Source organism: Erythrolamprus reginae, chromosome 1 (assembly GCF_031021105.1).
Source record: "Erythrolamprus reginae isolate rEryReg1 chromosome 1, rEryReg1.hap1, whole genome shotgun sequence".
NCBI classification, from domain to species: Eukaryota; Metazoa; Chordata; class Lepidosauria; order Squamata; family Dipsadidae; genus Erythrolamprus; species Erythrolamprus reginae.
In genome coordinates, this window is record NC_091950.1 from 28,511,341 (window position 1) to 28,532,198 (window position 20,858).

Consider the following 20,858-nt stretch of genomic DNA (forward strand, 5'->3'; position numbering starts at 1 on the left):
CCCCCCCCCGCTATTGCCCCCCCGCCGCCGCCGCTATTGGCACCCTCCCACGGGAGGCCGGCAAAGGTTGCTTTGAAAGTCGGCCCCCTCGCGCCCATGGCTTCTCGTCGCTTCCCCAAAGCACCGTCGCTTCCCCGAAAGCGCGCTCCTCATCTCCCTGCCAGCCCGCGGGGGGGCGGGGAGGCGCCGGCAGCAGAAGGGAAGGGAGCCGCGGCCGCCCCTGCCTCCCCACGGTGCCTCCGGCCCCCTCGGCCTTTCGGCACTGCCCCCCCGCCCGCCCCCTCTCCTCCTCCGCTGTCTCCTGCCTTTCGGCGTGGCTCCTCCCGCACCCAGAACGCAGGAGACAAAAAATGGCCCAACTCTCGTTCTCTCTCCGTTCTCAGCGGAGGCCAGCGAAGGTAATATTCAATGTCGGGAGCGCGCGGGCGGTTGCGCGCGCTCCCTACCCCCCTGCTAGCCGCTCGGAATATTCAAAATAAGAAAAACCTTCGCCGGTGAAGGCTTTTCTTATTTTGAATATTCCGAGCGGCTAGCAGGGGGGTAGGGAGCACGCGCAACCGCCCGCACGCTCCCGACATTGAATATCACCTTCGCCAGCCTCCGCTGAGAAGAACGGAGAGAGAACGAGAGTGAGTGACAGCAACAGACAGCAAGATAGAGAGAAAGTGAGAAAGAGAGAGAGAGAAAGGGGGGAGAGAAAGAGATAGCAAGAGAGAGAACAAGAGAGAGAAAGAGTGTGAGAAAGAAAACAAGAGAGAGAGAGAAAGCAAGAGAGAGAGAGAAAACAAGAGAGAAAGTGAGAAAAAGAGAGAAAGAGGGAGGGAGAGAGAAAGAGAGAGAGAGAAAGAACAAGAGAGAGAGAAAGAAAATAAGAGAGAACAAGAGAGAGAGAGAGAGAAAATAAGAGAAAAAGAGATAGCAAGAGAGAGAGAAAGCAAGAGAGACAGATAGGGAGAGGAAAGGAGAGAGAAATGAGAACAAAAAGGGGAGAAAAAAGGAGAAATGATTGAGGCAGAGAATGAGAGGAGAGAGAAACAAAAGAGAGAGAGAGGGGTGATTCTTGAAGCATATGGTAAAAAGCACCCAAATAATAAGAAATGCCCCCCAGCCCACACCTCTTTTTGAAAAGAATAAAAGAGAAAAAACCCCAGCCCTCAACTGGTTTTGGAAATGGTTCCAGTGTGTATACACACACACACATAAGGGGGGGAGAGAGACAGGGATGAAAAAAGAGGAGAAGTGAGAGGGAAAAGGAATGAGGGAAAAAGGGAGGAAGAGAGAGAAATGACAAACATGAGAGAGAAAAGGGGGAAAGACAGGAGAAGTACCCAGAAATGAGATATAAATTTGAGTAGGGATGATTGATGATTGACTGTATTTATAAGGGGATGTTACATGGGATTGTATATATGAGGGGGTTATGTATGTATGTATGTATGTATGTATGTATGTATGTATTTATTTATTTATTTATTTATTTAATTTGTGTCATTTTGGTTGGTGGTGTGCCCCAGGATTTTGTAAATGTAAAAAATGTGCCGCGGCTCAAAAAAGGTTGAAAATCACTGCTCTAGAACACAGGCTCTCCTCCTTTCAGCTTGTATCAGGGAAAAATTATATGATTCAACAGAAATATACGTTTGTATGTATGTATTATTTAATGAATTAATAAACACACACACACACACACACACACATATATATATGTAACATATTTTGCTGATAATGAAAAGGAAGGGAGACTACTAATAGATCTATTTCGGGCTTATTTGCCTTCATCAGGTAGCCACACCCTTACTGGGATTTGAACCTAGGGCCTCTGCCTTGTAAGGCAGAGGCCTTAGCCATTAGACTACAGGCTCATGTCCTGTATATATATAGAGAGAGAGCTGTGTTTAACATTCCCCAGGAACTGCAAAATGATTTAGACCGGGAAACCAGCAGCCTGCAAGAACTGGAGGCTCAAAAGCAAGATGCTCAAGATCGCCTAGATGAGATGGATCAACAAAAGGCAAAGCTGAAAGATATGTTAAATGATGTAAGGCAGAAGTGCCAGGAGGAGTCACAAGTGGTGAGTGTGAAAGAGTGGGCTGAAATCCATTTTCAATTCTTTTTATTCCCTATTTCTACTAAATCTGCACTTCTATTCTACTATTTTTTCTCATCATTCCTATCACCCATTTCCTCCCATGTTGACTGTATGACTGTAACTTGTTGCTTATATCCTAAGATTTTTATTAATATTGCTTCTTCATTGCTTATTTGACCCCTATGACAATCATTAAGTGTCGTACTACATGATTCTTGACAAATGTATATTTTATTTTATTTACGCTGAGAGCATATGCACCAACACAAATTCCTTGTGTGTCCAATCACACTTGGCCAATAAAATTCTATTCTATTCTATTCTAGAATGTAAAATATTTCTTCAAAGAACAAGAGAAAAGTTCAGAGAACTTACCGAACATACCTCTTAAGTTGAGTCATGAGGATACCATTTTCAAAGAGCTTGACTAACATTTGTTAAACTTGATCAAAGTTTATACATAAATCTACGTGAATAAATTTATGGCATAGAAATATATCTTATTTGTTATTATTTATTTATTTGATTTTTATGCCGCCCTTCTCCTTAGACTCAGGGCGACTTACAACATGTTAGCAATAGCACTTTTTAACAGAGACAGCATCTTCTCATCTACCCGACTAAACCAACCCTCCATATTTAGTGGGTGGTCTGAGTTGGCTATAAGATGCTGAGATGGGAATTAGCAGCTGGTTTTCCACATTCACACCAATTTTGTTAAAAAAAAACAAAAAAAAACCTTTCCTGTTACCAAAATCTGAGTTGAAATCTTTGTTTTAGATCACATCATTAAAAATGCAGATTCAGTCCCAAGAATCAGATTTAAAGTCTCAAGAAGATGACATCAGTAGAGCAAAGACTGAGTTGAATCGGCTTCAGCAGGAAGAGACCCAGTTGGAGCAGAGCATCCAGGCTGGGAAAGTACAACTGGAAACAATAATTAAATCTTTAAAATCCACTCAGGAAGAAATTAACCAGGTAATGTGAACATTTCTGATAATAGATTCTTGTCTTCCCCATCCCCCACCCCCTACAAAAAGATATTGATAAAATTGAACGGGTCCAAAGATGGGCTACAAAAATGGTGGAAGGTCTTAAGCATAAAACTTACCAGGAAAGACTTAATGAACTTAATCTGTGTAGTCTGGAGGACAGAAGGGAAACAGGGGACATGATCGAAACATTTAAATATGTTAAAGGGTTGAATAAGGTCCAGGAGGGAAATGTTTTTAATAGGAAAGTGAACACAAGAACAAAGGGGCACAATCTGAGGTTAGTTGGGGGAAAGATCAGAAGCAAAGTGAGAAAATATTATTTTACTGAAAGAGTAGTAGATGCTTGGAACAAACTTCCAGCAGACGTGGTTGGTAAATCCACAGTAACTGAATTTAAACATGCCTGGGATAAACATATATCCATTGTAAGATAAAATACAGGAAATAGCATAAGGGCAGACTAGATGGACCATGAGGTCTTTTTCTGCCGTCAATCTTCTTTGTTTCTATGTTTCTGTTTTTGGCTCGAAGGCTGACTATAGCCAATCAAATCTGTTTTGTTGGTTCAGGATACTAGAATTTACCACGCTGACATTGTTATTCTTTGAGGAGATGGGCTTAATTTTGTCGTTCATTAGAGGTTTTCCCTTTCTGAAAGCCAAAGTCCCTTTCCACTGGGTTTTTGGCTTTGTTTGTTTGTTTTTGTAAAGGCAACAGTCCCTTATCTGCCTGCTTTGGTTTTAATTGCAGTTGTTTTTCAACCTAACACCAGATTTCAGTGGAAGTTAACAAAAATATACTCCCAGTTTTATACTAAGAGCTGTTCTAAATATTGTGAAATCTTTTCTGATGTCAGTTTTTGAAAATTGTAGCATGAGATCAGAGCAGAAAAAAAACGTGTATGCTTCAGCCTTATTTTTAAGAAGAGGCAGTCATCAATTTATGAACACAATTGGCATCAGAATTTCCATTGCTAAACAGGGCAATGAGAAACTCCCAGTTTTTAAAAAAAATGTTAACAGTTGTTGTAATTATAATTATAGTTATAATTGTAATTATTAAGTGCTGCAACTATCGTAAATACCTGCGGTTGTGTCCAAATTTCGATCACGTGACTATGAGGATTCTGCTATGGTTATAAGTACGAGAATGGGTCACACATCACTTTTTCAGTGACCATTGTAACTTCACATTGTCATTAAATGAATGGTGAGTTGAGGTACAAAAATTTGGACCTCTTACCTTTTAAGATGATAAGAAAACCTACTGCATGTAAAAGTAAATACAACTTGGTACTGCGTTTCCCCAAAAATAGGACCCAGTCTTATTTTCTTTTCAGACCCAAATAAAGCACCAGGTCTTATTTGGAGGGGAAGGTGGATGTCTTACCTGCTTACCTTAGGACAGTGATGGCAAACCTATGGCACGAGTGTCACAGGTGGCACGCGGAGCCATATTTGCCAGCATGCAAGCCGCTGCCCTAGCTTAGCTCCAATGTGCATATGGTGACAACCAGCTGATTTTTGATTCACACGGAGCCTCTGGGAGTTTGTTTCAGGCTTCCAGAGGGCCTCCGGGGAGGTGGGAGAAAGCATTTTCACCTTTCTCAGACTCCAGAGTAGCTTACTGAGCTCACTAGAAGCCTGGAAATGGGCCATTTCTAGCCTCCAGAGGGTGTCCGGGGTCAGGGAAGGCCGTTTTTGCACTCTCCAGGCATTGAATTATGGATGTGGACAATCATGCATGTGCGATAGGACACGTGTGCATGCTTTTGGCATCCGAAAGAAAAAAGGTTCGCCATCATTGCCTTAGGACCACCACAGCTACCCCTCCAATGTCCCGACAACCTGTCGGGCGCTGTCTGACTTCTGTGACCACTCGCGGTCAGACATGCATGGCTCATCACATTGGCACTTGCAGCAGGAGGCTGTATGGTGTGTTGTGCCATTGCGCATGTGAATGGCAGCACTGGCGCAATGCGTCACGGGGGATATGGCCATGAATGGCTACAAGCGGCTGCAGAAGAACTCAGGCAGTGGCACAACAGGTGTCAGGATGTAGGAGGCCTGGCTGCAGCGTTCCTTAGGTAAGCAGGTGTGGGGCACCATTCCCCAACTTAGCTTGATTTTTACACCTGCACCTTACCCTCCTCTTGTACAAACAGATGGTGGGAAGGGCTTAACTAGGGCTTATTTTTGGGTTAGGGCTTGTGTTGGGCAAACCCAACAAAGTTCGGGTTCGGCACCCAATTTTTTTTAAAAAGTTCAGGTTTGGCACCCGAACCCAAACTTTTGCCGAACTTTTGAGTTCGGCACTTAGGAAAGCGCCAGGAAGCGCCGCCGCCCAGCTGTCACCTTCCGGAACAGCCGGGGCGCTCCTTGTGTCCCTAACCCAAACTTTTGTCGAACTTTTGCAAAAATTCGGGATCGGATTCAGTATACCGAATTGTGCAAAGTTTGGTACAAGTCCAAATTTTGCGGGTTCGGTTCTCCCAACACTAGTTAGGGCTTATATTAAGCACAGGCGTGAAAAAGTGGGCTAGGGCTTGTTTTCAGGGTAGGTTGTATTTTCAGGGAAACAGGGTAGTAAAACTATTTATTTAGGGAAGTGGTGGATTCACCTTTACTTGATACATTCAAGCAGAGATCATCGGTCCAGAATTTAATTCAATTAAATTCTGGACCGATGACCTCTGCTTTAATTGCAAAGCAACAGTCGCAATGCAAATGAAACTCTGAGATGCCTGTCAATCCTGGAGCCATTTTGGAGCATCTTCAAGGCTGCCACTAGGTTTGGACAATGGCTCCTTCCAGTTTCTGTTCTATGACTTTAGGTCTGTAGCTGGGAAGTTGAAAGTTTTTAATCAGTGGACTCTTTCTAACCATGGTTCTCTCTTTCCTCTTACAGGCAAGGAGTAAGTTATCTCGGCTTCAAGAGACCCTTCAGGAAACCAACCAGAGCATCGAACAATACAACGAAGCTTTAAATGGACTTCACAGTGGCAGCATGACTAACCTGGCAGATCTGAATGAGGGAAACGTCCAAAAAGAACGGGGCGGGTTTGGGACTTTGGTGAGAAATTGCGTAGAATAGCTGGAGTGCATGTGTGCATGGCCCTATGTGTGGAGAAACGTGTTGGAGAGACGGGAGTAGGAAAAATGTGTGTAAAAGAATGAGAGGAGTAGAAAAATTTACAATAGTAGCGAATGTCCGTAGCTCGGGTTTACGATGAGGATAGAGGTTCAGCCTCTGAGTTTGTGGGTTTCTGAACGTTTTGTTACCAGGCTAGGTAACATCATCAGCGCAGTTTAGTGGATGTCAGTGCCAGTGTTCTTCAGAACAAGCTCAGAAAGTTTATTTATTTATTTGTTTTATTTGTTTTATTTGTTTTATTTGTTTTATTTGTTTTATTTATTTATTTATTTTATTTTAATTTATTGATTGATTGATTGATTAGATTTGTATGTCGCCCCTCTCCGTGGACTCAGGGCGGCTAACAACAGTGATAAAAACAGCATGTAGCAATCCAATACTAAAACAACTAAAAAACCCTTATTATAAAACCAGACATACATACAGACATACCATGCATAAATTGTAGAGGCCTAGGGGGAAAGAATATCTCAGTTCCCCCATGCCTGACGGCAGAGGTGGGTTTTAAGGAGCTTACGAAAGGCGAGGAGGGTGGGGGCAATTCTGATCTCTGGGGGGAGTTGGTTCCAGAGGGCCGGGGCCGCCACAGAGAAGGCTCTTCCCCTGGGTCCCGCCAAACGACATTGTTTAGTTGACGGGACCCGGAGAAGGCCCACTCTGTGGGACCTAATCGGTATCTGGGATTCGTGCGGCAGAAGGCGGTCCCGGAGATAATCTGGTCCGGTGCCATGAAGGGCTTTATAGGTCATAACCAACACTTTGAATTGTGACCGGAAACTGATCGGCCAAACTTCACCCTCATAATAGAAAAAAGCATTCTCTTTCTATGTTTGGCTTTAACGCCATTCATTTCTACCCTCTGCTCCATTCTCATCTGGTGTTTTTCAACCTCTTTTCCATCCTAAGATAGTGATGGTAATGAAACCTTTACATTTTAAGTTTTCTCCTGGTGATTCCACAGATAGGCCAATCTTGTTTCCCTGGCAATGATTTGCCATTGTTTGGGGATGTTTTTTGACCTGCTCACAAGTCCCAAATTTCCTAGTGATCTCCATCCAAATATTACTAGCCAATTCTGACTCCGCTGAGATTCATCAGCATCAGTCCAGGTACGCTAGTGTCTTGGGGATTACCTGGCAACGGGAGGCTGGCAATGTTTCTGAAGCCGGTGGGGCGTTTGACCAGGTTCACCTGGTGCACCAGTTGCGGCCCTATCTGGACCGGGACTCACTGCAGTGCTCACAGTCACTCATGCCCTCATCACCTCGAGGTTCGACTACTGTAACGCTCTCTACATGGGGCTACCTTTGAAAAGTGTTCAGAAACTTCAGATCGTGCAGAATGCAGCTGTGAGAGCAGTCATGGGCTTCCCTAGGTATGCCCATGTCACACCAACACTCCGCAGTCTGCACTGGTTGCCGATCAGTTTCCGGTCACAATTCAAAGTGTTGGTTATTATCTATAAAGCCCTTCATGGCACCGGACCAGGATACCTACGAGACCACCTTCTGCCGCACGAATCCCAGCGACCAGTCAAGTCCCACAGAGTTGGCCTTCTCTGGGTCCCGTCGACTAAACAATATCGTCTGGCGGGACCCAGGGGAAGAGCCTTCTCTGTGGCAGCTCTGACCCTCTGGAATCAGCTCCCTCCAGAGATTAGAACTGCTCCTACCCTCCTTGCCTTTCGTAAATTCCTCAAAACCCACCTCTGTCGTCAAGCGTGGGGGAACTGAGACATTTCCCCCTGCCTATGTAGTTTTAGTGCATGATATGACTGTATGTATGTTTTTTATATTGGGGTTCCTTGTTTTTATATTTTTTAAAAAAAATGTACAATTGCTATTTTGGATTTAAAATTATTAGATTTGTCAACACATATTAATACATAATAATGCTAGTTCAGGTATTCTGGGAGTTGAAGTCCATATGTCATAGAAGAGCCAACTTTGCCTACTCCTGGGCTAGAGGACCTGCAAAATTCCTTCCAACCCTAGTAATCTGTAATCTGTAAATTGAGCTAATCTTGAAACTATTGAAGAGTGTCATCTTAAGGGATGTTTATCTTGGTCGCCTTGATTGAGGCTCGCACCTTTGCCTGCTGGCCATCTGACCTTTGTAATCACGTTTTTTGATTCCAGGATGATCCATTCAAGAACAAAGCCCTGCTTTTCAGCAATAATGCCCAGGAGTTGCAGACGGACCCTTTTCAAACTGAAGATCCCTTCAAAGGAGCAGATCCCTTCAAAGGCAGTAAGTTTTCATAGAACGGGTCTGTTTGTGTGTGTGTGTGTTTGGCTCTTTAAACGCTGCCCCAGACAAAGAAGACGGAAGGAGCAGCCGATTGTTAAGAGTCTTCCTTGAATCTGCAAGTCAGTCTCATTCTCAGTATATTTCAGAAGCAAAACAAGAACATTTCTCTTGATGAAGAAATGTACTTCAAAACTTTGTTTTCTACTTCCTGTTTTATCTTAGTGCTGATTTCCATAGCTTTTATTTGCGGTTTCCTTTCTTCATACAGGTGATCCTTTTCAGAATGACCCCTTCGCCGAACAGCCTCCTGCAGCAGCTGGTAAGACAAACATTTTAAAGGTTCATATTATTTATTTAGTACTTTAAAACAAGGGTCTTCAAACTACGGCCCACGGGCCTAATACAGCCAGCCAAAGCCATTAGTCCAGCCCACGTAGGATCACAAAGCTGCTCTGCCCATCGTCCTGGGCCCCTCACCCTTTAACCAGGTGCAGGACTTACCTTTGCGAGGCTAGGGGCTGGAACTGGAAGGTAAGTCCAACACTTTTTGCATACAGAGAAGTTCTGAAAGCGGTGGAGGTGAATAAGGGCCAATTTAGCCTGTTTTGGGCCCAAAAAACTGGGCTGTTTTAGCCCATTTTTGGCCTGCAGAGATGTTCCGGAGACAAGAGAAAAACGGGCCTGTTTTTCACCACCCCTGCCTCCAGAAGATAGAGAAAGAAAAAGAGAGAGGGAGGGAGAGAAAGAGAGAGAAAGGTAGAGAGAGAGAAAAGAGAGACAGAGCAAAATTTCTCAAGCTCTTTGGGGCTGAAAAGAATCGTTACAAAATTGAGTTTCCTGAAGTAAACCACTAGACTCTTCAGCAGTTGAAAAAATGATCTAGTAAAAATAAAAGTCAATAAAAGAGCAACATGCAAACAAAAGCAAATAAAACACCCCCAGGAGCAAAACAAATTCAAGATTAATATGTGTGCACTGTTTAATGGACTGTTAACTTAGTCACATGACCTAGCCACATCCACCCAATAACATGACCTAGCCACACTCCCCCAGTCCACATCTGCTCCCCCAACACTCTGAGGGACTGTGAATTCACCCCCTGTTTAAAAAGTTTGAAGATCCCTGCTTCAAAAGTTAAGAGTTTTTGTCTCTGGATGCGATGTGTCTAGACCAGTGATGGTGAACCTTGTTTTCCTTGGGTGCCGAAAGAGCATGCGCACATGCTATTGTGCATGCATGAGTGCCCACATCCATAATTCAATGCCCGGGGAGGGCGAAAACAGCTTCCCCCAACCCCCAGAGCTGCTCTAGAAGCCGGAAACGGCCTGTCTCCTAACTTCTGGTGGGCCCAGTAGGCTTGTATTTCACCCTCCCCAGGCTCCAAAGGCTTCACTGGAACTGCGGGAGGGTAAAAACGCCCTCTTTCATACCCCCGGAGGCTCTCTGGAAGCCAAAAACACCCTCCCAGAGCTTCTGTGTGAGCCAAAAATCAGCTGGCTGACCTACACATGCACGTTGGAGCTGAGCTAAGGCAATGGCTTGTGTGCCAGCAAATATTGCTCTGCATGCCACCTGTGGCACCTGTGCCATAGGTTCACCATCACTGGCCTCCGACCAACAAAAGCTGGTCAAGAGAAACCATATAATCTGTTGTACATACTCCTGGTCAGTTGGAGGATGATGAAAAATTTGAGGACTCTGATACAGATAGTGTTTATGAATTAGTGGTGGGCCCGGGGTTACAGGTAGTAGAACAGGTGGGAGGCCAGCCACAGGATGTGGCTATGAGTCCAGAATCTAGCGAGGAAGAGTCAGACGTTCGCCGGGTCAATCCTAAATTCAGAAGGGTCCAAAAATGTAAGGAACAGGTGTTTGGAAGAAGATATTAAGGGGAGGAATGGGTTAAATACTGATGTATTTGGTACGTCAGGGGGTCAGTGGGGAAGAAGGGTGGAGTTTCAATGTTGTAGGGCTAAAATGAAAGGTGTTTCCGTTCAGCTCCCAAGCAAGCAAATGCATTCTGTGTTATTTTACAGTCATTTCTGCTGTTTTTGAATCATGCTGTGAGTACATAAATCTTGGTAAATGGAGAAGGCTGGGAGGAATGTATGAGGAATGCAATTAAGAAAGATAACAGGAGAAAGAGGAATGTGCTAGTATGAACTGTATTTTGAATACGGAAGGGAAGAGAAATAAAGATGGAGTTTCTTTGTTTATGAAATACTGCATTTAGTAAGAGTTAATAGCTAAACTTCTACCAGAAACCAGAACATAATCATTATAGTTAATAGGTCCATGCATGGTGATTAAAATTGGCTGTAATGCATACTAACAAAGCAAAATAGTTAGAATAGTAGGAGTTATTCAGGAGAAGAGCCTTTTCTGCGGTGGTGCCTGCCCTTTGGAACATTGTGGGGCCCCTTCTTCCCCCCCATGAAATCCACATCCATCCTTTTAGGCCTTCAAAAGAGACTGAAGACTTGGCTCTGCCAACTGTCTTGGGGCCACACTCTGGAAGTGGTTAATGCATGGGTGTCAAAACTCACAACGTCACATTGCCGTCACATGATTTTTTGTAACGTTTTTCCTCTTCACGGATCTGGGGTTGGTGTGGCCTGTGCGTGACACATTCAGCTCTCCGGCCACCAGTTTTATACTTCTAGGTTAATAAATTAAAACAGGACCCCAACCCCCCCACCCCAAAAAAATCTTCCTTCCTTCCTCCCCATCTCTGTCATTTTTAATTCATGTTGCTCTCTATTGCTTTAATATTTTAATATTTTTATTAGTTTCTAATTATTGTGAGCTCCCCAGTCTCACTTCCAAATAAGATGGGCAGCATGTAAGTTGAATACCGTATTTTTCGCTCCATAAGACGCAGTTTTTTTCCTCCCAAAGTAGGATGAAAAATCAGCCCCGTCTTATGGAGCGAAGATGCAGGGGGGGGTGGAGGCGCTGGAGCAGAGGGTAGTTTCTTAGTGCTCTTGCCTCCCTCCCCCCCAATAAAAATAGCCAATCACCGACCATTTCGGGTTCACATCTTTAAAAAAATAATGGTCTGGAATTGCTTTTCCTGACCGGGTTTTTTATTTGTAATATTTAAAAAGGCAAGTACATGAGGCGTGTTCGCAGGTACAGCTGAAAAGACCGGCAGGCGGTCCCTTGCTCATAACTTTTAACTCTTTTCGTGTCACGCGTCCACAAATGCGAATCACTTGCTGAACTTTTTAAGCCGTTTTTTCCCTCTTTTCCGCCCCCCGGACCGTCCGCGTCTATCTCGCAAACGCAGCGCCTCCATTTCGCAGCCGCTGGGAAGGTGAAGAGGAGGACCGGGTGGGCGGGGTTCAAAGCGGAGGGCGGTAATTGCCGTGGTTCAGGGCTGGGGAAGAGGTCGCTTAGCGGAGGCGGAGGCATGGCTGAGGTCTGCGCAACTCCCGGGGAGCTCAGCCTCATGGATAAAGGCATCAAGAGGTGAGAGGCTGCAAGGGAGCGGAAGCCTTTGAGTCTTTGAGTTCTTTTTTCCAAATCCCGACTGCTGCTGCTGCTGCGAGGTTGGATCAATTTTTGCACACTTAGCCCCTTGTCCTTTGGGTGTCATGTAGAAGTGCTGGGGTACATTTGGGGCACAGCTTCACCATTGAGGTTTTTCCCCCCTCGACCCTCTGCCTATTTTAAAATAAATCTGAGAGACTATAAGCCTGAATTGTTGAGCCAATTGTTATTTTGTCTTAAATATTATTTAAAATATTTAAATTTTTTATAGTCTTTCTTACTAGTATCCTGTATATAAATATCGTTATATCTTTTTTGGCTCAAAATATTTTTTTTCTATTTTCCTCCTCTAAAATCTAGGTGCGTCTTATCAGCAGGTGCGTCTTATAGAGCGAAAAATACGGTATATAAATAGTTAGCACTAAAATCGCTATTAAATTTGTAGAGTCATACACTTGGAAAAGCAATGTAGTCCAATTTCTTCTTCCGAAATGTAAGTTATAGTGCAGTATCCAACCTTCGCAACTTTAAGACTTGTGGACTTCAACTCCCAGAATCCCAAAAGCTGCCTGAGGAATTCTGGGAGTTGAAGTCTACAAATGAGTTAAAGTATTCCAGATAGACAGTCCTCGGTCCTCTGAACACATCTAAGTGAAGGGAAGCCCTCTACTTCTTAGGCTAGTGGGTTTTGCTGTTTCTGATTCTTAGAAATGCTTTTCTGACGTTCAGTTAAAATCAGCCTTCCTGTCCTTGATTTGTCTTAATCTCCTGTTAATCTTCTACCTTTAACTGTCTTACATCAGATCCATTTGGAGGCGATCCATTTAAAGAAAGTGACCCGTTCCGGACATCTGTGCCTGAGGATTTCTTTAAAAAGGCTGAAAAAAGTGATCCGTTCATTTCAGACCCTTTCTTGCAAAATTCTACGCTGCCCCCTAAAGTAAGAAGGTTTGGTTTATTCTAGTTATTCTTTAGATTTTTGACTCACTGTAGTTAAATGGTTAACAACAAAGCAAGATTAATGTAGCCTGCAATTGTATAGCTAAAATTTTAGAACATGAAAGTATTAAGTTAAACTATAAAGCAGTTATTCATATGAAAATTCAATTCAATTCAATTCAATTTATTAGATTTGTATGCCGCCCCTCTCCGAAGACTCGGGGCGGCTCACAACAACAATAAAAACAATATTATAATGGCACAAATCTAATATTAAAAATAACTAAAAACCCTATCATAATTAAAAACCAAACAGCAGATACATACCAAACATAAATTATAATGAGCCTGGGGGAAAGATGTCTCAAATCCCCCATGCCTGGCAGTATAGGTGGGTCTTAAGTAGTTTATGAAAGACAAGGATGGTGGGGGCAGTTCTAATTTCCGGGGGGAGTTGATTCCAGAGGGCCGGGGCTGCCATAGAGAAGGCTCTTCCCCTGGGGCCCGCCAGACAACATTGTTTAGTCGACGGGACCCGGAGAAGGCCAACTCTGTGGGACCTTATCGGCCGCTGGGATTTGTGCGGTAGCAGGCGGTTCCGGAGGTACTCTGGTCCAATTTATTTATTTATTTATTTATTCGATTTTTATGCCGCCCTTCTCCTTAGACTCAGGGCGGCTTACAACATGTTAGCAATAGCACTTTTTAACAGAGCCAGCTTATTGCCCCCACAATCCGGGTCCTCATTTTACCCACCTCGGAAGGATGGAAGGCTGAGTCAACCTTGAGCCGGTGATGAGATTTGAACCGCTGACCTTCAGATCTACAGTCAGCTTCAGTGGCCTGCAGTACAGCACTCTACCTGCTGTGCCACCCCGGCTCAATGCCATGTAGGGCTTTAAAGGTCATGACCAACACTTTGAATTGTAACCGGAAAATCAAGATAGTGGGGAGTAAACGTACCATTCTCTGCTGCACAGATCAGCAGACCACGCCTGAAATGCATTGTCCAGTTTTGGCCACCACAATGCAAAAGAATGCTGAGGAACTGGAAACAGTTATGACCCATGATGTAGATAGCTCTGATTATCAAGAAGGTGCTTCAGCTTAATCGGTGGAATGTCAGCCTCAAGAGACATCAAGCGAGGAGTCTTCTGAAGCTGATCAAACACAGACAGCATCAGTACAGCTGCAGCTGTCAGATGATGCGATGTGGCTTGAAAGCCCCAGAACTCTGCAAGGAGAGAGAGAAAGAGAGAGAGCAGAGATGCTCAGCGAGGCTGCTTGCCAACAAGGGAATGCTCGCCTTAATTAAATACAGCTGGCTGGAGCTTTACTTTAAGAGGCAGCTGTGACCCACATTTCCTTGTTGGAAGCAACTATCAGGTCCTCTGTGTCCAACAGGCCATTGCATGTCCTGACTGTGAGAAATCTGAAGAACGGATTCTCAAACCAGCTGACAAATCATGTTTGGCTCTCCTGACTTTGGACTCGATCTTGAGCAGCCTTCTGTGTGCTTCTTCCGAAAGGGAAGTCTACTCGGGACAAGCCTTACAATATTTCGAGACTGTTTGATTGACACTCCTTTGCTGGTCTGCCATTTGTTTCCTTCAGCCTGAACTAAAATGCTTATTATCTCTTAGCAACTGTGTGTATGTTTGAAATCTGAAATGGGAGGGAAGAGAGAGAAGAGTGACAAAGGTGAGGAATAGCTTGGAAGACAAATTCTGTAAAAAAAACAGTTAAAGGAACTTGATATATTTAGCCTAAAGAAGGGAGGGATGAGGCGAGGTGGGATAAACCAGATTACTGATGCAAGAAGGGCTGTCACAGGGAAGAGAATGTGGGTTTATTCTCAGAGCACATGAGGATAAAATAAGATGCAATTCTTGGAAACTTTACATAGGGATAAGGAGGAATCTTCTAAACAGCGGAACAGCTTGCTTCCTAAAGTTTTTTTTTTAGAATAGAATAGAACAGAATTCTTTATTGGCCAAGTGTGATTGGACACAAAGAATTTATTATTATTATTATTATTATTATTATTATTATTATTATTATTATTATTATTATTATTATTATTTAGATTTGTATGCCGCCCCCCTCCATAGACTCGGGGCAGCTCACAACATACAATAAAACAATTCATAACAAATCTAATAAATTTAAAAAAAAACATTAAAAAAAACCATTATTAAACCAGACATACACACAGACATACTATACATAATTTGTATAGGCCCGGGGTGTGTGTGTGTGCCTCAATTCCCCCATGCCTGATGGCAGAGGTGAGTTTTAAGGAGTTTACGGAAGGCAAAGAGGGTGGGGGCAGTTCTAATCTCCGGGGGGAGCTGGTTCCAGAGAAGGCGCTTCCCCTGGGACCCGCCAGACAACATTGTTTAGTCGACGGGACCCGGAGAAGGCCAACTCTGTGGGACCTAATCGGTCGCTGGGATTCATGCGGCAGAAGGCGGTCCCAGAGATATTCTGATCCAATGCCACGAAGGGCTTTATAGGTCATAACCAACACTTTAAATTGTGACCGGAAATTGATCGGCAACCAGTGCAGACTGCGGAGTGTTGGTGTAACATGGGCATACCTGGGAATTTGTCTTTGGTGCATATGCTCTCAGTGTACATAAAAGAAAAAGATACATTTGTCAAGAATCATGAGGTACAACAGTTAATGATTATCATAGGGGTCAAATAAGCAATGAGGAAACAATCAATGTTAATAAAAATCTTAAGAATACAAGCAATAAGTTACAGTCATACAGTCACAAAGTGGGTTGCGATTCGGTCACTTGGCATCCAGCTCCCAATTAGAGCATCACAGGATCTCGTGGTTACGTGATCATCATTTATAACCTTCACTACCAGCTTCTGGCAAGCAAACGTCAACGGGGGGAAGCTGGCAGGAGGTCTCAAGTGATCCTGCGACATTGTTTCTTTCCGGTACCGGAGAATTGTTTTAACGGAGGCAGTTGGTAGTGCCAGAACTGCCGTCACGTAGGCAGAACACTCAAACGTCGCTCTTTGTGACCGTGTCTCTTGGTGATGGAAATTATGGATCCTAATTGGCATTATAAATTTGTATGCTGCCCCGAGTCTACGGAGAGGGGCGGCATACAAATTTGATTAATAAATAAATAATAAACTATAAAAAGTGAGGACTTCCTGTAACATGGTTCTCTTCCCTATCTCTAGCAAGCCAGCTTCCTTTAATGTGTTTTTTTCTTTCTGCTCTCCGTTTCAGCCAAACCTCTTTGAGAACAGTGACCCTTTCCTAACTCTGAGCATGTCTTCTTCGAAAGGGCCAGGTAGGAATAGAAGTGTTTCCCCCTTTCCCCTTCTGCTCGACAAGTTGGGATTCATCGTTTATTGCTTCGGTATTTCCCATCGTCCATGTTTACAACCATCCACTTCCATTCAACTTATCTTCCCTGAAAATAATACCTGTCCCCAAAATACCCTGTTTCCCTGAAAATAAGACTACCCCGAAAGTAAGGCATGTCAGAGGTTTTGCAGAATTTGGTAATACAGTATAAGGCACCCCCCGAAAATAAGGCGTAGTCAAGTTTACATACGGTACGGTGGAAAAACATACGGTACCATTCAAAGCTGTTCATAGCGGTACCGTAATAATGTGGCGTCCCTTGCTGGCCCCTTCCATCGCTTTGTACCGTCCAGTACAGCAGACACAGTCTGCTGCTGTCTCACCGCCATTACAGTCTCCACTACAGTGCATAGACCAGTGATGGGCAACCTTTTGAGCTTGGTGTGTCAAAATTCGCCAAAAAACCAAGCATAACTTGGGTGGTGTGTCACCTTGAGAAAAAAACATAATTTTGTGATATTTATAGTTTAAATCAGTGTTTCCCAACCTTTTTTGAGCCGCGGCACATTATTCAAATTTACAAAATCCTGGGGAACATTGAGCGGTGGGGGGGGGGGGGGGGGCAAAAAAAGTTTGGTCAAAAAAATATCTCTCTTCCTCCCTTTCGCTCTATTTCTCTCTCTCCCTCATTCTCTCTCCCTTCCTTCCTCTTTCTTTCCCCCTCTCTATCCATCTCTCTTTGTTTCTCCCTTCCTTCCTCCCTTTTTTGCCCTCCTTCTCTCTCCCTCCTTCCCTCCCTCAATGTCTTTCCCTCACCCTCCTTCCCCCCTCTTTCTCTCTCTCTCTTGCTTTCTCTCTCTCTCTTGCTGTCTTTCTCTCTTTCTCTCTCCCCCTCTCTCTCCCTCTCTTTCTCTCTTGCTATCTCTCTTTCTCTCTCTTTTTTTGCTTTCTCTCTTTCTCTCCCCCTCTCTCTCCTTCTCTTACTATCTCTTTCTCTCCCTCTCCCTCTCTTGCAATCTCTTTCTTTCTCTTTCTCTCCTCCCCTCTCCCTCTCTCTTTCTCTCTCTCTCCCCCTCTCTCTTTCTCTCTCTCCCTCTGTTGCTATCCCCCTCTCTCTTTCTCTCTCTCCCTCTCTTGCTAACCCCCTCTCTCCCTCTCTTGCTATCTCTTTCTCTCCCCCCTCTCCCTCTCTTTCTCTCTCCCTCTCTTGCAATCTCTTTCTTTCTCTTTCTCTCCTCCCCTCTCCCTCTCTCTTTCTCTCTCTCTCCCCCTCTCTCTTTCTCTCTCTCCCTCTGTTGCTATCCCCCTCTCTCTTTCTCTCTCTCCCTCTCTTGCTAACCCCCTCTCCCTCTCTCCCTCTCTTGCTATCTCTCTTTCTCTCTCTCTTCCCCCTCTCTCTTTCTCTCTCTCCCTCTGTTGCTATCCCCACTCTCTCTTTCTCTGTCCCGCTCTTGCTATCTCTTTCTCTCCCCCCTCTCTCCTTCTCTTTTTCTCTCAGCAGCGGCAGCAGGGTGATCAGCTGTGAGGCAGAGCTCCGGAACCGAGGCACCGACGGCGGCGGCTAGACATGTTGCTAGACGCCGTACATGCTGGCGTTGCGCTGGGCATGGACGTGGGGCTGAAGCCTCCGTCCCAGCCCAGCCAGCAGGTAAGTGCCAGGCACGCAATTCCAGCATGTCCAGCCCCCGGCGTCGGTGCCTCTGTTCCGGAGCTCCGCCTCACAGCTGACCACCCTGGCGCCTCCCCACGGGTACTGCCCGCTGCCGCCACCCTCCCACCAGCTGAAACGTCCGGCCGGGGCGATTCTTCCCCCGGCCGAACAGGCATGCCTGTGCTGCCAAAGGCAGCGTGTGGGCGAGCCTGCGCTCTGCGCAGACGCGACCAGGTAGGAGGCGGTGTTCTCGCCCCGCCCCAGCTGAAACTGACGTCCGGCCGGGGCGATTCTTCCCCTGGCCGGACAGGTATGCTTGTGCTGCCAAAGGCAGCGTGCGGGCGAGGCTGCGCTCTGCTCTCCCGCGTGTCACCTAAAATGGCTACGCGTGTCAGTGCTGACACGCGTGTCATAGGTTCGCCATCACTGGCATAGACTGTAGTTCCTCTGGTGGCCGGACGCTGCAATAGCCGGAGTATGCTGTTGTACCATATAAGTGCCGTCGTTTGTGTGTGTGGGTGCCATACTGACAGGTACCGTACCGTAATCAGTGTACCGTACAGTACACTTTCCTTGGGGGTGTCAGCTTTTCTGCCTGTGAATTTGTCTTATCTGAGAAATATAAGGCAGCCCCTGAAAATAAGACGTAGCACAACTTTTGGAGCCAAAATTAATATAAGACAGTGTCTTATTTTCGGGGAAACACGGTAGTATGTTTTTACATGTGCGCTTAATAATAAGCTCTGCAACACACACACACACACACCAAAATAAGCCCTACTTAATAGGCTGCACAGCCGTCCACTCACCTATTCCGTCTGGTTGCTCATGGTTTCGCAGCTATGAGATGGGGTAGTATGGCAGCACCAGCAACCATGGGCAGCAGAATTCACTTGCTCATGGTCGCAACAGAGCAGGAAGGTGAGCGGTGTGCCATGCTTCTTTTGGGGCTCAAAAGAAAATAAGACCCGGTCTTATTTTTGGGGAAGCACAGTAGTTGCATAAATCGAAAAATGAATTTTGGCGATCCTAACAAAGCCTCCAGGGAAAGGTTTACCTGTGATCATGTTTCTCCTGCATTGCAAGCCTCCTGATCTGGCCAGATGTCCTCGGCCGAGGGACAGATTTGTCAGGATTCATTCTGCATTTTGATCATTCAAACCCAGAATCATTGCACTGTTGATGTTTGCTTTCAGATCCTTTTGGGACATTAGACGCCTTTGGTAGCAGCACCTTCAGTACCCAAAGTAGTGAAGGATTTGCAGATTTCAGTCGAATGTCAAAGGTAAATTTCTCTCAGAAGGTTCTTCTTGTTTGCTAAGAGAAATGGGAAGGTTGCTTTCGGCAGCGGTGGCTCGGAATAAAAGAGGAAACAGGCCTCGAGACTGAAGGACTCCAAAGGAAGAGAATACAGTGTTCCCTCGCTTTTCGCGGGGAATGCGTTCCAAGACCGCCCGTGAAAGTCAAATTTCCGCGAATTACAGATGCGGAAGTAAATACACTATTTTTGGCTATGAACAGTATCACAAACCTTCCCTCAGCACTTTAAACCCCTAAATTGCAATTTTCCATTCCCTTGGCAACCATTTAGATTATTACTCACCATGTTTATTTATTAAAATTTATTAAAAAAAATATTTATTAAAAGCAGACGAAAGTTTGGCGATGACATATGACGTCATTGGGTGGAGAAAAACGTGGTATGGGGGAAAAACCCGCGAAGTATTTTTTTAATTAATATTTTTGAAAAACCGTGGTATAGACTTTTTGCGAAGTTCGAACCCGCAAAAATCGAGGGGACACTGTATACCGTATTATTTGGAGCATAAGACGCACCAGAGTATAAGACACACTTTAGTTTTGGGGGAGGAAAATAGGGAAAAAGTAATCTGCCTACTAGGCATTCATCTGGCTAGTCCTTAGTGTGGTCAGCTTCAGCACATTAGCTTGCTGGTTTTCAGCGCACATGCTTGGTTTTTATACCCTGGTTGGGGATAAAAAACAGCTTCTAAAACACCTCTTCTCTCTCTCTCTCTCTCTCTCTCTTTAGAGAGATGATACTGATAATAATAGTAATAATAATAGTAATAATAATAATAATAATAATAATAATAATAATAATAATAATAATAATAAATGTTTATTTATAATGCCCTTTTAACAAAGGGCATAACAGCAAGGCATATAAAACTAGCAAGGACAGACAGTAGGCAATACACACACTTGGCTAAAACACAACTAATAAAACCACAAATTTGAGAAACAATGAGAAAAGCAGGCAAAGGGGAGATGGTTTGACTACCAAAGCATGAAGATTGCTTCATTCGTTAGCATCTTGTTAGGGCTGAAAAAAGACTCAGCTGACTGTCAGAAAGAGCAGCAATAGAAAAAGCAGGCAAAGGGCTAGCAGATCACTTAGGTAGCAAAGCAGAGAAGATCACATTAGCACCTTGGCAGAGTTGAAAAAAAGCTTACTAAAAGCTACATTTGGAGTATAAGACGCACCCAAATTTTCAGCCTCTTTTAGGTTACAGGGAAAGGGAAACTCCGAAAAATATATGATCCCCCTGTATAGAGCGCTGGTGAGACCACATTTGGAATACTGGGTTCAGTTCTGGAGACCTCACCTACAAAGAGATATTGATAAAATTGAACGGGTCCAAAGACGGGCTACAAAAATGGTGGAAGGTCTTAAGCATAAAACTTATCAGGAAAGACTTCATGAACTCAATCTGTATAGTCTGGAGGACAGAAGGAAAAGGGGGGACATGATTGAAGCATTTAAATATATTAAAGGGTTAAATAAAGTCCAGGAGGGAAGTGTTTTTAATAGGAAAGCGAACACAAGAACAAGGGGGCAGAATCTGAGGTTAGTTGGGGGAAAGATCAGAAGCAACATGAGAAAATATTATTTTGCTGAAAGAGTAGTAGATGCTTGGAGCAAACTTCCAG

General features: G+C 44.4%; 1 protein-coding gene across 5 annotated transcripts in view; it reads left to right on the forward strand.

The window, feature by feature from the left end:
- Window positions 1-20,858, forward strand: part of EPS15L1 (epidermal growth factor receptor pathway substrate 15 like 1) — an 89,393-nt gene that overhangs the window by 33,831 nt on the left and 34,704 nt on the right. For all 5 annotated transcript variants that reach the window (XM_070748423.1, XM_070748414.1, XM_070748452.1 and 2 more), the window contains 8 exons: window positions 1,910-2,071; window positions 2,870-3,067; window positions 5,992-6,156; window positions 8,376-8,487; window positions 8,756-8,806; window positions 12,783-12,919; window positions 16,175-16,238; window positions 19,103-19,191. In XM_070748423.1, the coding sequence (XP_070604524.1) occupies window positions 1,910-2,071; window positions 2,870-3,067; window positions 5,992-6,156; window positions 8,376-8,487; window positions 8,756-8,806; window positions 12,783-12,919; window positions 16,175-16,238; window positions 19,103-19,191 (978 nt within the window). The remainder of the gene's footprint in view (window positions 1-1,909; window positions 2,072-2,869; window positions 3,068-5,991; window positions 6,157-8,375; window positions 8,488-8,755; window positions 8,807-12,782; window positions 12,920-16,174; window positions 16,239-19,102; window positions 19,192-20,858) is intronic.